Consider the following 17,435-nt stretch of genomic DNA (forward strand, 5'->3'; position numbering starts at 1 on the left):
GCAAGGTAAATAAAAGGGATGAAAAAGTCAGTTATTATTGTTAATATTGGTATAAGTTTGGTTGGATCTTAAACTCTGCTGACCTGTTTTGGCACATCAGAAGCCAAGGAACGTGTCGACATGCGAATCTTACTGTTCCTCCTGTAAAGATGCACAACATGCAGGGAAATGCACCATCAAAAAAAGAGGCTTAAGTAGGTCAATTATAGAGTATAAAACTAGTTTCAGGTGAGACTTCAAAAGTTTTACCTCTGGTAAGGAGTTCTTCTCAGCCCGCTGTCCCTCACATACTCAACAAGCTGTTTCTGTGTCCTCCCACTGTTAAATAAATATTTAAATATAAGGTTTTGTGACAAATCAAGCCAAACAGATTCTAGTACAAATACATAGAGATGGGAGGTTAAAAACAACAACAGCATTCATTAATCAAATGTGTCATGGTTTTTAACTTTTGATTTAGGGTTCTTTCACATACGGTTCAATTGCCTGGACCGAACCAAAGTTTGATTGCCCCCCCCCTTGCTACCTTCTCAGTTGGTTTGTGTTCACACTGTCTATTTTCCTTCTGGTATGTTTGCGTCATCAAGCTGTTGTTTTGTTTACGGCTGTTGCTAGATGACGGCCACGAAAGCAAAACCCCAAAATGAAAAGACGTCTGGACATCGCAGTCATTCTGCTTTTACTGAATCTTTTGGTTTTGGACATACACAAAGCGACTCACGCTCATCTGCCACAGAACTATTATAAACATTCAGAACATCACGCAATGTCTGCAGAAGCCGTTTTTGGAGGAGACAAGCAGACATTACCACTGTGCTTGCCCTGGCTCAGTCCCGCTTGTCACCAAGATACAGTACGTGATACACAGACACACACAAACACACAAGAATGAACATTATGAAAACGACAATTTGTTGTACTGTTGGTGGTTTCGTTATTTTGTACGATTGCATTCATACCAGAAGTGAACCAGACCAGAGTGAGACCAAAGAGCGAACAGTACCCTAGACCACCTCTTTCAGGCAGAGTTTAGAAGACAGCGTTCACACTAGCGAAACAAACTGAACTCTGACGTCAAACGAACCCGGGTGCGAACCAAAAGTGCTAGTGTGAAAGCACCTTAAAAAAAATTCTAAATTTCAACCAAAAAACAAAACAAAAACAAAACAGCTGCAAGAACTAAAACATATAGACAAAAAACAGATACTTGGATTGGCCTTATAAACATATAAATGCATATGTGACACTGGACCACAAAACCAATCATAATACGGCTGAGACACCAACTAATTTACATTCTGCAATCTGAGGGTTAAAAAAAAATACAAATACAGAGAAAATCATGTTTGACGTTACTACTAAAATATAGTTTTCATACATTTACAGTTGAAAATTATCAATATGTATTTATGAAACAGTGATCTTTACTTAACATTCTAATTTTCTTTTTGCATAAATAAAATTAGCTAATTTGATCCCTTTAAATGAATTTTGGCTATTGCCAAAAAATATACCCGTACAATATATAACTGGTTTTGTTGTTCAGGGTCACATATACATATTCTAAATTCAGCAGACATTGCCTATTTAAAGAGAACATTACTCACTTTACTATTGAACCATTATACAGTACAAAAAAAGCCTTATTTTGTGACCAAACCTGCAGTACCTGTTTGGTAAGCAACTCTAGGTCAATTTAAATGATTAATTGAAATCAGCTCGTATGAATCAGATCATACTGGTTGGACTGTATGCTTGTTTTTGCTCACAACTCACAACTTTTAATTACAAAAAAAAAAAAAATTACTATAAAGTGATGCATGAAATAATATTTAAATCTTAATTCTGCCACACCATTTTAAATCCTGCGTCCAAGTCCAAATATTCACAAATTAGCACCTGTATCTGAAGGAGGATCCTCTGCTGAAGAAGATGGCTTTGGATTTGGGTTGAGGCTGGTCTAGTAGCCGAAAAAATGAATGATGCTCCACACAGTTCTTCCAGAAGATCTTACACTGATCTCGGCTGCCCATTAGAAATTCCAGTGTATCCTGATGGGGACCCTGAGGAACGAAAGGCTGATCAGTCACTGAGAAAATAACTGATCTCAAGAACTTCCATCTCGGATGAAAGGCAACATCAGGATACATATGGTCTTGATTGTCAGCACCCAATGTAAGTGATCCAGACAGAATAACAAACGTCACTTGGAATAAATTTAAAGTGTTTATATTGAGTAACGGATGGCCCCATCACTCAAAGCTTGAAAACATTACTTCTACATTTTATTATGTGTCACATCTCTTTTAAATCTGTACATCCCATGAGTGCTCAGACGGATTTTACAACGCAGTACTATATTACCCCAAATATGTGTGTTTTGGAAGAGGTTGAGGTTGACGTCATGAGTAAGATTTCTCCAGCATCAAAGTGCATCCAAGTTGTAATACTGACTATACTCGGACTCTTTTGAGGTCTGTGAAAGTTTGTACAAGCTCATATAATGACATTACATAACTATATATTAGTGCTGGGCAAAAATTAATTCCATCCAAAATAAAGGTTTGTTTTGACATAATATTTGTGTCATTTCTAATCAGCCAATCACATGGCAGCAACTTAATGCATTAAGGCATGTAGACAGGGTGAAGATGATCTGCTGCAGTTCAAACTGAGCATCAGAATGGGGAAGAAAGGTGATTTAAGTGACTTTGAATGTGGCATGGTTGTTGGTGCCAGACAGGCTGCTCTAAGTATTTCAGAAACTGCTGATCTACTGGGATTTTCATGCACAAACATCTCTAGGGTTTACAGAGAATGGTCAGAATGAGAGAAAATATCCAGTAAGCGGCAGTTCTGTGGGCACAAATGCCTTGTTGATGCCAGAGGTCAGAGGAGAATAGCCAGACTGATGGTTATCTTCTGATCTTCTGATGGCTACTTCCAGCAGGATAGCACGCCAAGTCATGAAACATGAATCATCACAGACTGGTTTCTTGAACATGACAATGAGTTCAGTGTACTCAAATGGCCTCCACAGTCACCAGATCTCAATCCAATAGAGCACCTTTGGGATGTGGTGGAATGGAAGATTTGCCTCATGGATGTGAGGCTGACTAATCTGCAGCAAGTGCGTGATGCTATCATGGCAACATGCACCACAATCTCTGGGCAATATTTCCAGTACCTTGCTGAATCTATACCACAAAGGATTAAGGCAGTTCTAAAGGCAAAAGGGAGTCCATTCCGGTTCTAGTTAGGTGTACCTAATAAAGTGGCCAGTGAGTGTATATGATGAAAATTACATATAAATTTAAATATCTAGGAAAAAAATTTGTTTTTTATAGTTTTGTTTCTATAAATTCTAGAACAAATATAACACACACACACATCTCATGTCAAAACAAACTTTTATTTTGGATGTTATTAATCACAATTAATTTTTGCCTAGAACTTGAATATGTACTTTAAATAGCATACTCACATGAACTTCTGGGTGCAGTTTAATTAGAAACCTTTTCCTTTTGAAGCTCAGCTTCCTAATCTTGGACCAGTTGAAGGTGTTGATTTTGGTGTGGCCCTGAAAAAAATAAGAGATAAATGTAAATACATCTCTTACTGTGTACAGTATCTGCAGTCAAAGGGATAGTTCACCAAAAAGTACAAATGTATTGACTTCCACAGTATTTGTTTTTTCCAGCTATGGAAGTCAATGGTTACAGCTATCTTCAAAATTAACAATTGTGTGTTTAGCAGAAGAAATAAACTCAAAAAGATTTTAAACTTGTAAAGTGCGAGTAAATGATGACAGTTTTAATTTTTGGCTAAACTGTCCCTTAATGCAGGGGTTTTCAAACTGTGGGGCGCACCCCACCACGGGGGTGCCAACACCTATTAAGGGGGGCGCGAGACATTGAGGCGTGCACTCGAGTAAATTATGAAGACGATTTTTATGCGTTCACTAGAGGGAATAATATGATTAACGTTAGCTCTACAGCTAACTATCAGGCACCTGTAGAGTTAATGCGTTTCAGTAAAATATATACAAATAAAATGGACCGGGTGCTTTTTAAAACTAATGACGGCGAATGAATGAAAGTCAAACCGGTGAGCCATCTGACAAAAAGTGCCGTTCTGAATCAAATCAGCAGGATGCCCATCTGGATCTTTCACTTACTTTGAAGACTACTGACTACGTTTACATGGACATCAGTAATAGTTATTTGCCTTAATCTGAATAAGACAATAATATAATTATGTGAAGTGCTTTTTGAATGTTGCGTCACCAGGCTAACGTTATTCACGTTTCCTGCAGAGTCTCATGTAATTGTGGAACATTTTATTCATGCCCCTGTCACAAACTGGGGTATTTGACGCGAATATGAAGGACTGGTGAAAGAGTGTTGTTTTATTGATACCGTACGTCAAATAAAAAGGAAAAAAACTTCCACATTTCGTGATGTGTGTGTATGTAGTCCTTTACTGACAGCCGCTTGTGTGGATCTTGTCAAAAAATTCGTTAAAAGTCCTACATGACGATAATAGTTTGATTGCGTTGTTTACTTCAATAATGCCACTAATATATGCATACTCCACGTCTTAATTCCATTTCGGATTAAGGTAATCAAAAATCGCTGTTTACATGGTAGACTCTTAATCAGAGTATTGTCTTAATCATATTAAAATCGTATTAAAGTTTTGTTGCCCATGTAAACATGCTCAATGTTCGACTCAACCACACCGTCAGGGCTCTGCTTCGCGGGCGAAATTGGACAAACTTGGGGGGGGGACTGTCACCCCTGCCCTAATGTACTAATAACATCTCTTTTAGAGCTCTACGACAGTAAAATTGCATGTACCTGAAAGACCTGCAGGCCCATGTGTGCTACAGCCAGGTTGATCTTGGTTCCTTCTCGGTCAGCGGCAGGATGAAAGCAGACCCCAAACATTTCCAGTTTACGAGCGATCTCCAAAACCTGGAAATCTGACTCTGCTGGGGTCTGACCACTATAGGTGAGAGTGCAAGAACAATAACATATTAAACAAGTCAACTATATTACCACAGTAAAAAGAAATTAAAGGAAATTGTGGAGTGGCAAAACATATTTTGCAGGCTAGAATCACATTCTATAGCAGATGTGTCCAACTTTTATATCAGCCCGTATTTAAAAAGACAAAGCGTTATATGTAATTTTAAAAAAATATGCTATTCATTCAGAAGTTTAGGGTCGGTAAGACTTGATGTATGACAAACTACAATTATTCAATAACAAAACATTGCAATTAATAAAAGTTCATGCATATATATAACAATAGCATATACTTATATTTGACATATTTCACAAAATCTGTATACTTTCTAGGCAAACAGTGGGGTCTTTGAAAACATATTCCAGTAATGTTGTGTAGTGTTCTGGCTAATCATGGGCATATGTTGGCGCAGTGCCAGATCATCAGCGTACTCTAATTTTGCTCATCCTTTAAGCTGTTCAATCTGCTTAAACCCCTCCCCTTCCCTTGTGGCCGTATGGCTAATAAAGAGCCTTGAGCCACTGAATTACAAACACAGACACAGACACGGCCGAGCCGCAATACTCCTCTCACACCCAAAGCCTCAGATTAAACACACCGGAACTGCATCATTACGAGACAGAAGCACAAGGCTGATATGACAAGCCTGTCTCTTCAACTGTTCTGCTACAGGGTTTTATTGTCAGTTGGTAAAAACACAATAATATAATAATCGATTTTCTAAATCTTTTTTGGAGGTCTTCTACAAACCAAGCCATTCTCAAATTGTAGATTAATAATAAAATAAATATATCTCATAATACACTGAACACTGGATCTTTGCCTATTTTCTCAGACTGTCTGAAATGGTTTGTTTATGGATCTGGCCTCTCTGATTAGTTATACGACCAAGTCTATTGTGATTGGTCTACTGCTTACACAGCGTCTCAGAAAGCAGATACACATAATACATTTGAATTTCAGCTTCACAAGCTTCATTAGTGTTTGTGTAAACAGATTTTAACACTAACACTATGTCCTAACTACACACGGTGTGACTGCGTCACAATAACAGGTATCTTTTTCATGTTTAAAGGAATTTGTGTGTCTGCAACAGCAGCATTTTTATTTTAGAAACTATTTCTGCAATGTCACAGAATAAACAGCAGCATAAACTACTATGACAGTCATCATCTCAGGTACTGATTATGTGCTTTATTCAGTGTTAAATGCTACTAACGCGAGTATACCATTTTATGTGACATTTATTGCCATACTAAAAGCAGAAGCAGATTGTTTACATCAGATCTTGAAAATTAATCAGCAAGCAAACATATTTTAAAAATGAATTGTGACTCGGTACAAACCAACAAATATCAGTCACTCAGCGTAAACTTTAGATTATAAACCTTACAAATTTGTTCAAGTGGAAGTAAAGCAGTCAGTCAAGTTGACATTATTTTGTTAACTGATTTCCACTTTAATGAAAATATATTAAACAAACTTGATTGATGAAACCATTTTGAAGAAAAGGGCATGGTTTACTATAGCTTTTAGAGCTAGGGTGCCACCATCTTGTAATATTGCAGTGTCTGAAATCACGGGGTTGGTTCCGTTCCCTCGGCTGAACAGATACAGTTGAAGTAATGGACTGAACATGGAGACTGCAAAGCTTAATTTAACCCAATGCACGAAGCTGTGTTTGGAGCTGGTGCAAATACAAGAATCAAGTGTGTGTTTAATATATAAAAATATATTTTAGTTTTTACCCTTTTAATTGCCGATTGTTTGATGTGCTTTGGTCCTCTCTCTGTATTACGCTGCCTGACTGCCTATCTTGGTTTCAACGAGGTCTGATACCGACATAATGGGGGCTGGTATTTTCACTTTTTACTACTACAGCTACTCACCTTTTTTTACGTTCAAATCAAACGAAGATCAGTGTGGTTTTTCACACGACAGGTTCACGTCCTTCATACATGTTGAGAGACCAAGTTCATCGAATTGAAAAGGGAATAGGTCTTGTCATGTGCTTTAGTCATTGCATTAGTCTGAATGTAAATCTCCTTGTCAGGCAGCACTTCACCAGCGTGAGAGAGTGGACCGAAGCGCATTAAATGAAAGATATTAAAAAGAAGAGAAATAGAAAATCATCTATATTAATAAATTACTCATCAGTATTTTTGAATATATAAGATACAACTTTGATGCTTGTATTTGTACAAGCTCTACGATGCACGTCCACAACTTCTGGCATCGGGTTAAACTAGGCTTTGCAGTCTCCGTGTTCAGTCCATTACTTCCACTGTATCTATTCAGCTGAGGAAACGGAACTAACCCCGTGACGTCAGACACAGAGACATTCCAAGACGCCGGTGCCCTAGCTCTAAAAACTATAGTAAGCCATGCCCTTTTCTTCAAAATGGTTACATTAACCAAGTTTGTTTAATATATTTTCATTAAAGTGGAAATCAGTTTACAAAATAATTTAAACTTGTCTGACTGCTTCACTTCCACTTTAAGAGTGCAGTGCACTATTTTTCACTTCTGAATGGCTCAGTTATTTGAATTTCTCTTTTCATATTGTGTTTGGTGCAGACAGACAAATAGCCTTTTCCTGGAATCTTGTCATGTCACTTGTAGTTGGGGCACAGTGTAAAAGCAGCTGTGTTTCCTCTGTCAAGTCTGTTAGTACGTGCCTGGGCCAGTCGTGTTTAGGGCCTCAATTGGCCCTCAATTCAATTCCCCTTCTATGGGACCAATGGGCAGGAGTTTTTGTCCCGCTCATCACCATGGGCCAAAGCAGGCCAGCTAGATCTTGACAAGTGGTCATATATGGCAGGAGAAGCGCTCAAAACACACTTAACAAATCTGTATATTCACGAACAGCTATTTTAATAATATAATACAATAGATAATAAGGGCACCTAAACATTTGCTGAAGAAAACGCAGGTGCTAGTTGATTTGTTCAGTGGATAGTTTGCATGAAATTCATTTTCATGCAATTAATTCTTCTAAATATTTTTTCTTCACTTTATAATAATTATGTTTACAAGCCTTTTGCACTTTATACTGTTTTACATTATACTGTTTTTTTGCACTATATAATGTTTTGCATCTGCACAACTCCTTGCCATATGCCCTTAAGTTTAATTGTACTGCTTACGAATCTTTATTTTTTATTTATATTTTAGACTACATTATATCTGTAATCGTATTTATTGAAATTTCTTTCTAAAATTTTACTTTTTGTATTAATATTATATCTTAGGCACCTAGGGTCTGAAAGTAATGCAATTTCGATTCTGAACCTGTGGTTGAATTGACAAAGTTGACTTTCACTTTGACACTTTTGCCTCAAGATATTCATAAACATAGATATGAAACCAACCTCTTCTTATATGTAAATTTCCAGAGGGCTTTTAGCCTTTCAAAAAGTATTCTAGAGTTATTCAAATGTAACAAGATACGCCCAAAGCTTAACAAGAGCAAAAGTTTAATGTGTTGCTTTACCATTCCGATTTCAGTAATTCTTTACTTAACAGAAGGACTGTGCATGCAGGGCTTATAGAAGGATCATCCATCCTATATTAATGTCCAATAGTCTCTGTAAGCTCTTAAAACAATGTCTTTCCAAAGTTCAAGCATAGAGAGAAACTGCAGTCCACCTTTAACTACCTCTAAATCCCTTAAACTGCCACACACAACAGTCACTTACACACTATTAGATCTCCTCTCACCAAATAAACTCAACACCAAATGGAAACAGACTGTCATTCAAGATATCCAGGGGAGTCTGTATTTAAAGTTCAGTTAGATGTTCCACTTGAAAAAAAAATACTTCTCATTCCGCACAAACGCTTCCAAATAAACTGGAGATGACAAAGATAAACTTACTTTTGTGCCATAAATTCTCTAAGCTGATTCCCTGTGGTCAGCTCGGTAAATTTTACAAATGCAAAGCCTGACAGAGTCTGTGATAAATTTAAGAGAACAATGCACAAGCCTAGATCATCGGCCAAAACAGCAAATGTCTTACGTGTGTCTACGGTGGAGCTCCATGATCTTTTCTTGCACATGTTCCTGATACGGCAGCAATTTATTCATCTTGAGAAACTCTCGGTCTGCCAAGTCATCATAGTCACCGATCTCAGCTGTGTGAGGAAGAAGAAAAACAAAAAAGACCAAAATATAATTACATTTATATACAAATATACACACTCAAACATATATGGACACAAAGGGCCCCATCATACACCCGGCGCAATAAGGCGCAAGACGTGTTGCTATTTTTAGACCAGCGCAACAGTAATTTTCCCGTTTTCCACCACATTGTTTAAATATCAAATTTAAACAGCAGATAAAAGCAGGTCTAAAGCCCAGCACAGAGCATGTTAGTTCTGCGCCTGGCTTACACATTGCTTAATACACACAGGATGTACAGCAATACGCAAATATCTTTACAAATGAAAATTAATTAAAAGGATTAAAATATTACAAAAAAAATTATTTTCTGCATAAATATAAAAACGACTGACTCCATGCCTTCTTCACCTCGGGGGGCTTTTTTCAGTTTATTCACAACAATTTGTTTTTGTATAATGTTATTATTATTAGTATTACTATTTATTATATGCATATTTATATATTTTAACAAGCTTAGATTTACATTTACATTTAGTCATTTAGCAGACGCTTTTATCCAAAGTGACTTACAAATGAGGACAGGGAAGCAATTTACTCAACTATAAGAGCAACAGTGAATAAGTGCTATAGGCAAGTTTTATTTGTGTAAAGTCTAAGAAGCAAAGCATTAGTAATGTTTTTTTTTGTTTTTTGAGAGAGAGTACAGTTAGTGGTATAGCCAGAGAGGCAGTTAAGATTAGGAAGGAAAGTGGAGCCTAAACATTTGAGTTTTTAGTCGTTTCTTGAAGACAGCAAGTGACTCTGCCGTTCTGATGCAGTTAGGGAGTTCATTCCACCAACTGGGCAGATTGAATGCGAGAGTTCGGGAAAGTGATTTCTTCCCTCTTAGGGATGGAACCACGAGGCGACGTTCATTCACAGAACGCAAGTTTCTGAAGGGCACATAAATCTGCAGATACGAAGGAGCAAAGCAAAGGAGATTTGTCCACATGTCAGGTTTTGGACCATATGGGGCATATGTGTTTGCATGTAACTCTGTTTTCTGGCCATACTTAATTATTACCGTTCATTTATTGATTTGCTGGAAATTAGAACTGAATTTGGAAATAGTTTTGAAACAAATCTTTGCGCTTAAAATTAATCATGTAGGCTAATTGATGTCTTCAGTGGAATGCATACACTACCGTTTCCTTGCTCCACGAATGGGAGAAAGAGAAAGTAAAGGCCGATTGGAGGAGGCTCGTTCTTTATCCTCGCACTGCACATGTTCTGTTTAACTGTTTTCTCACTAGTGAAGTGTTCAGTTTTTCCACTTACAAAGTCCGCCATCTAAATAGAAAATGCGCTATGGCGCGATGCAACTGACTCTTAAAGGCAATGGGGGATGAGACTGATTGGGTTAATGCACATTATGCTCAAAACACACCCAAAAGTCATTGAGAAAATAAGCTCAACTCTGCTACACCATGCACCATGGCGCAGAGCATATTTTTACAGCCTTAAAATAGCAAAAGTGGATTTGGACAAGCCCTTAATGCTTTTGCACCCTGTGCTTTAGACTTTGCCCCTAGATCATTAAAATAGAGCCCAAACACTTTCACTTGTAGGTTTAGATTTAAAAAGTATTTTTATTATATGAATACAATATAGTATAATTATTCATAATGTATATTTGTACATTTATAATGATGTGAAATTTATATAATTTAAATTACAATTTATATATCTCAAAATAAACGATTTTCTATTGAACACTATGAAAAATAATAATTAGTAATCAGCATTTTTCAACATCGAGAAGACTAAGAAATGTCTGTAGCACTAAATCGGCATGTTACAGTTTTTCTCAATTGCTTTGGCTCATTTCTTGATTGAATTTTTTAATTTTCAAAATAATAAGTTTAGATGTCTGAACAGTTAGCTTATTGTTCACTTCAGAGTGGCATTTCTTATTGATTTAAGCAAATGCTTTGGCACGTTTGCAAACTGTACGTACAATTGTCTGCAGTTTGCACAAAAACTAATTGCATTTGACTTGATCAAAACTGATAAGTCAATTCTCATTTAAACTGTCAAACACTTCACAACTTCTTAATATTTTTTTATCGTGCAAGCAATCACATTCAAAACTGTTTATGCAATTATTAAAAATTTGTATACGCACACGTTTACACCATAAATATCTGAGATTGACATATATATACATATATATATATATATACATATATCTATCCATCCATCCATATATATATATAATTATATATGCCTTGGCCAAATTACTGACACAATAACTAGGTTTTGAAGTATGAATGAAATGTTTTGGGGGAGTAACTACATTTTACAGACATGCAATAAAGTTCTGAAGTTCCAGCAAACAGTTTTGAACTTTGCACTCACAGTTTAGAGAACGTTAAGTCTGTTTTGAAAAACGTGCCAAAGCAATTGAGAAAAACTGTAAAATAATTACATAACCCTGAAGACTGGCTATTAAAAATATAGATTTGTCATTACATTTTAAAATTAATACAAATATTATTATAATATTAATAATGTATAATAAATAATATTTTAGTACAGATATTTACACAAGACATTACTATATTAATATTTAACAGTATAGTTTGATGTTTAATCAAATAAATGAACCCTTGGTGAGCCAAAAGAAGACTCAAAATTCTACTTACCCCAAACAGAGAACAAATCATTACAATTCATGGGTAATATACATAAAATTTTCTTGCAATATAAAAAGGTTAAATCTCCTGATGATTATTGCCCCATTCGCAAAGTCACTTAATATATGAATTCCATTGTAATGCAATTAACAACTAATTATTACATCAGGAAAAAAATAAGCCAATGAAAGCAGAGACAATACAGAATAAGTGTATAGATATAAATCATTAGGGAGGTAATTGGTCAGGACAGCAGGTCCACTAACTGATCTCAAATGACATACATTGCACCAAATGAGAGGCAAGCAGGGCGGCAGTGTTTTCTGTACAGCTCAGTCGGCCATCTAATAGATCCCTCTTTATCTGCAGAGAAAACAAGTACCTGGAGAAAAAGCATATCATTACAGGATTAGAACGGGTTTGTTCAAAACATGTTGCTGTTGTGCTTTGCATAATATTAAAATTGTCTAAGCTTGAATGTCCTTTTCATGAATTTAAAAGCCGTCCTGAGATCGACGTTGGATAATTTACCTCAGAATTTGAAAATAACCAAAAAGAAACAAGAACATGCAGTCCAACAACTATTATTTGAAGTGGTCATTTTGTAGACAAAGCTCTCATGTACATTTTCCTGGCATGTTTGTGTTAATCAAGAGGTACAGCTTGGTGGCTGCCAGTTGACAAGCTGGAAAGAAATAAAATGGCACTGAAAAACAGCCTAACCATAGGAAAAACTTGTAAAACACAAAAATAAAACATGATACGGTTCACAATAATTTCCTTTTGATACATGGAAGCTAAAATTTACTGTGACAAACAAAAAAAGACCCTCACATTTCATGACTTAAACACAAAATATATAATGCTGACTGACTTTCAATATCTGGCATAGATCTTTTAACATTCCATGATATTCCAGAAACGCAATGACTCGTGTGAACCCTGCATTTCATCCTGTACACATTTAGCAGTGTCAGTATGATATTGTTAGATGCAAGGTTTGGTGCTATAGTCAGTGTTACTGGTATTAAGCCAAAATTTCGGTTCTGTCACTTGCCCACCACATCACTGCCACCACTAGGGTTGGGTATCGTTTGGGAGTTTTAAAACGGTACTGGTGCCAAAACGATGCCTGAACCGATACTTTTAAGCAACATTATTTTAACAAAAAAAAATTTTATCATTATAATTGAACAATATAAATATATATTTATAATAAGTTTAAAGTAAACATCAATTCATATTTTATATATTTGAATTGCATTATTATATTTCTTTTGATCATTTGTTTGTTAGCATGAATGCAAGATTTGCATTATGCTATTACATTAGCTTACTACTAACCTGTGGAAAGGCTGTCATCATGATCAGGGAACACATTTTTTCAGGGTTTGGGGCTTGTGACTACTTTTACATGGACATCAGTGATCCTATGATTTGCATTAATCTGAATAAGACAATAATATGATTCAGGTGCTTACATGAGTTCCTTTTTGAATGTTACATTCATGATTCCCCCCTTACACGCAACTTTTGTAAAGCATCTGCTGCATGTTGGAGTGTCAGAATCCTTGCTTGTAAAATATAGCCATACTTTAGAATGCTTAGTTTAAGCAAATTAGATGAATGCGATCATGTGTGTTGATGAAGGGAGTCGCTCACCGCATGCGCCGTACTGCGCGCTTTGCCTTCTATCTTTGCTGTTTAGAATTAAATGTTTAAAGATGGTGTGACAACGCGTACTTATGTGTGCCTTTGATGCACCCCTTGATGCTTTTTACGTTCTTGTTGCAGCACCAGTCGCACCGGAATTAGGCACCGAAATTCATATGCTGATTCGGTCTGGTGCATACAGGCTACAAAGGTACCGGTGCCATAATGGCACTGGGTTTTGGTACTCAACCCTAGCCACCAACATCATTTTGATTTATTATAAGAATATTTATTTATTATTTGTTAAGAACTAATAGTTTAGTTCTGTTCTTTAGTTCTGCAGATTTTAGGATGAGTTTTGTGCAGTTGAGTACGGCACTCAAATCATGGCTACAGAGTGCACATCATCATTACCATAGTTACAATCAACAAGCTTATACATGTATTAGATAAAATCTAAATGGTACCCAACGGGTAAATAACCAGCATAGTTTTATGTCAGATACAATATTTGGCTTACCTGGAAAGTACACTTGTAAGTAAACTTAGGATACACAGAATTATTGAGGGCCTCCACTTCAGTGACTGAAACCTACTGCAGTTTTCAGCTTGCCTCATTTTTTTCCATTGAAAATAAACTAAACAGTACCACTGTGTCCCTTTTAAAACCCCCTTAAGATTAATGTTGAGGACAGCAAGAGGATAATTGAGAAAAAAAAGCTCTCATATTTGACAGGAGAACAGTTCGGCACCCCGTCATAGAAGAGGGGAACAAAAATGAGGATAAAAATAAATGATGAAGTGATTTAGGGAGTTTGGAAAGTCATGATAATCTAAAGAGTTTGTTATTGCACTTTTTTGTTGTTGTCGATCCAAGCAATTGCTACCGAATTCTAACTAACTCAAAAGTGAAAGTACAAAAATAGCACACATCATTTATGAGCTATTTATTACACAGCTGTCTGGAATACTCGATTCTGATTGGTCAGTCTGGACAAGCAAAAATATGTTATCCCCAAATACAACCGCTAAATAACACAGGCTCATTCGGGAAATTCGAATCCCCTTGACCGTCAGTAAATACATCCATATAGTTAAATCTACATATATATTCATATATATCTGCTTGTCTGTCACGCCATGTTTTTTGAAAGTTTTTGACCGTTTGGTACCATTTTGTGAATGAAGAATACAGGTTAATATATGTTTAATTCAACTGAGCTAGCTTCTGTCAGCTTTGCATTTTTGACTGTTTGGCACCATCCTGTTACTGAATAATGCACATGTGATTGTATGTTTCAGCTTTACTCAGACTGTTCCATTTTTGTCAGCTTTGTGTTTAATTAAACAATTAAAAAACTATTACGATTCAAAACAATATTTTGTGTCAAACTTCTATGTTTTGTGGCAAGTAGGCCAGAAATAAGCAGGATAAAATGCATCCGGGATGGTTGTTTTTACAGAATAAAGCTCCTCAGATTTCCAACTGACTGACTTTATTCTGTGATAACAACCTCCTGGATGTACTTTATCCCTTAAAAACTGCCCGGCCCTCGATGATACTACTGGTGTTGTCACACATCAGTTAACCAGTGAAAAATTTCCATCAGCATCAAAACCATATTAGATGCTTGTCAAACAAAAGCCAATCACGTGCTTCATATTTACGTATTTGGATCATAGCTGAAACACTGTAGGCTTTTGAGGGGAAAACTGAAGCTGAAGAAGAGACTGTTTTTCTACATTCAGTCAAGTCCATTTATGATGAACTTGATCAGTAACATCAACAATACATAACGTGTCTCAAGATGCATGGGTATATTTGGATGAACAGTCAACACAAAATTCAGAGTCAAAATTATTTTTTTTATGCCAAAAATCATTACAATATTAAGTAAAAATCAAGTTCCATGAACACATTTTGTACATTTTCTACCATAAAAGATCTTCAAACTAAATGTATTTTCAGTAATATGCATTGCTAAGAATTTTTTGGAAAGAATTTTCTCAATATATAGATTTATATTAAACCCTTATATTCCAGATTTCAAATAGTTGAATTTAAGCCAAATACTGCCCTATCCTAACAAACCATACATCAATAGAAAGCTTATTTAGTAAAATTAATTATAAAAACTGACGTTGCAGATAATGGTTTATGCTGGATGGTAACATAACATGATGTGCTATGCTCATAATATTGTACAATTAAGACCCACTGCATTCTCCCAACCAAAGTCACTGACATCAGAAATATGCAAATAAGCATCTTAACTGGATGTTTAGAAATAAAGAGTGTAAATGAACAGCCAAAATTAATAGCTAACTCCAGGTAAACTATCAGCAATATGAAATCTAAGGCAAGACTACCCGGGATTATGTTTAGAAGGACCAAGGGTTTTTAAATATGAAGTCAAGAGTAGATAGCAATTTTTGAGCATCTTACCGAGTAAACTCCTCCTGCAGCTGACCAGGATCTGGAGGAAAAAACTTCACTGACAGCCGAAAGAGTGTGTTCATTGGCCCTGTGGATGGTGAGAATGAAAATACGTATTCAAACACCCAAAGATCCTCTGAAGTCTAAACACAATACCGGAGCCTAAAAATAAAAAATACCCGGCCTGATAGTTGAGAAAACGTGGACGCCAGTAATATTTTTTTTAACCAGCCATTAAATTGTATATACACCATTTCAGCTTAAAGAGGCAGAAAAAATAGGGGAAATGTATATTTAATAATCATTAAATTATTGGTAACACTTTACAATTCGGTCGAATAGGTTCATGCTAATTAATGCATTTACTAACATAAACCAACAATTCACAATACATTTATTACAGCATTTGTTCATGTCAGTTAACGCTAGCTCAAGAAAATACAGTTCATGGTGCATTAACTAATGTTAACAAGCATGAATTTGGATGTTATTAATGCATCAGTAAAGGTTGAATGGTTCAGTATGATTCAGTATTGTTAATACATAGTTCATGTTAGTAAATACAAATGAACCTTATTGTAAGTTTGACCAAATTAATTATTAGTATTTCATAATAATATCTATTTAAAATGTATTGTTGATAATATATGTATTATTATATGTAGTAACAATGATAATAATAGTAATAATAGTAATAATAAAAAATAAATAATAATAATAATAATGATTATTATTATTATTATTATTACTGAACAATAATTTATAACATTATTTTAATTTATATTAACACTACAACTATTGTTTTTATTATTATATTTACAAATATTATTACACACAAACATACACAGTTGTTAATAATTAAAATATTTAACTACATTACAGATAAATTAATGTTTTTGTTAACATTATTTAATTCACTAAACAAATATGAACACACAATGGTCAAGTGTATTTTATCAACTAAAACTGATAATGGTAGAAAAAAAAAAAGTAAAAATAATTTGCTCAGTTACTACATTCTAACGCAGGGATTCTCAACTGGTGGGCCGCGAGATTAAAATTAACTCTCATTATTATCCTATAATTTTTGGACTGCATTATAATATACTGGATTAAAATCATTGAAGTAATGCACTTTCTCCAGTTCTCTGGTTGATTACTTCAAAATCGGCGCAAAAACAGCCTCATGATCACATCTGCAACTAGTACACGCATGTCTGTTCATTCACAAAATATGCTTGAAGTGAAAGTCTCTCTTTTTGTATTTTTGTGTCAACTATTCAATATATCCGCATAGTGGACCAAATTAATGTCCTGTGAGTGTTTTATAATGGACACGCACCCATACAGGACAATCTACCGAGGTTCAATGGCGTTTCTGCCATAAAATGTAAAATAAACTTGCATATGAGCTTCAGACGCGCTCTGGCGGAGCCATTCACCGTTCCTGTCAGCAATCTGCCAATAATATCCAGCTGCAAACTCAACCGCCATCAGATCGATGCGTTTCAAC

At 35.6% G+C, this 17,435-nt stretch overlaps 1 protein-coding gene across 1 annotated transcript in view; it reads right to left on the reverse strand.

Annotated features, from left to right (window-relative positions):
• The window catches only part of farp2 (FERM, RhoGEF and pleckstrin domain protein 2), a 108,013-nt gene that overhangs the window by 42,028 nt on the left and 48,550 nt on the right, over positions 1 to 17,435 (reverse strand). The window contains exons 5-12 of the mRNA XM_056459966.1: positions 15,932 to 16,010; positions 12,117 to 12,214; positions 9,051 to 9,165; positions 4,860 to 5,007; positions 3,485 to 3,580; positions 1,900 to 2,063; positions 250 to 318; positions 84 to 141 (exon numbers count right to left, since the gene is read on the reverse strand). Coding sequence (XP_056315941.1) covers positions 84 to 141; positions 250 to 318; positions 1,900 to 2,063; positions 3,485 to 3,580; positions 4,860 to 5,007; positions 9,051 to 9,165; positions 12,117 to 12,214; positions 15,932 to 16,010 — 827 coding nt within the window. The remainder of the gene's footprint in view (positions 1 to 83; positions 142 to 249; positions 319 to 1,899; positions 2,064 to 3,484; positions 3,581 to 4,859; positions 5,008 to 9,050; positions 9,166 to 12,116; positions 12,215 to 15,931; positions 16,011 to 17,435) is intronic.

The sequence above is a fragment of the Danio aesculapii genome, chromosome 6, assembly GCF_903798145.1.
Source record: "Danio aesculapii chromosome 6, fDanAes4.1, whole genome shotgun sequence".
NCBI classification, from domain to species: Eukaryota; Metazoa; Chordata; class Actinopteri; order Cypriniformes; family Danionidae; genus Danio; species Danio aesculapii.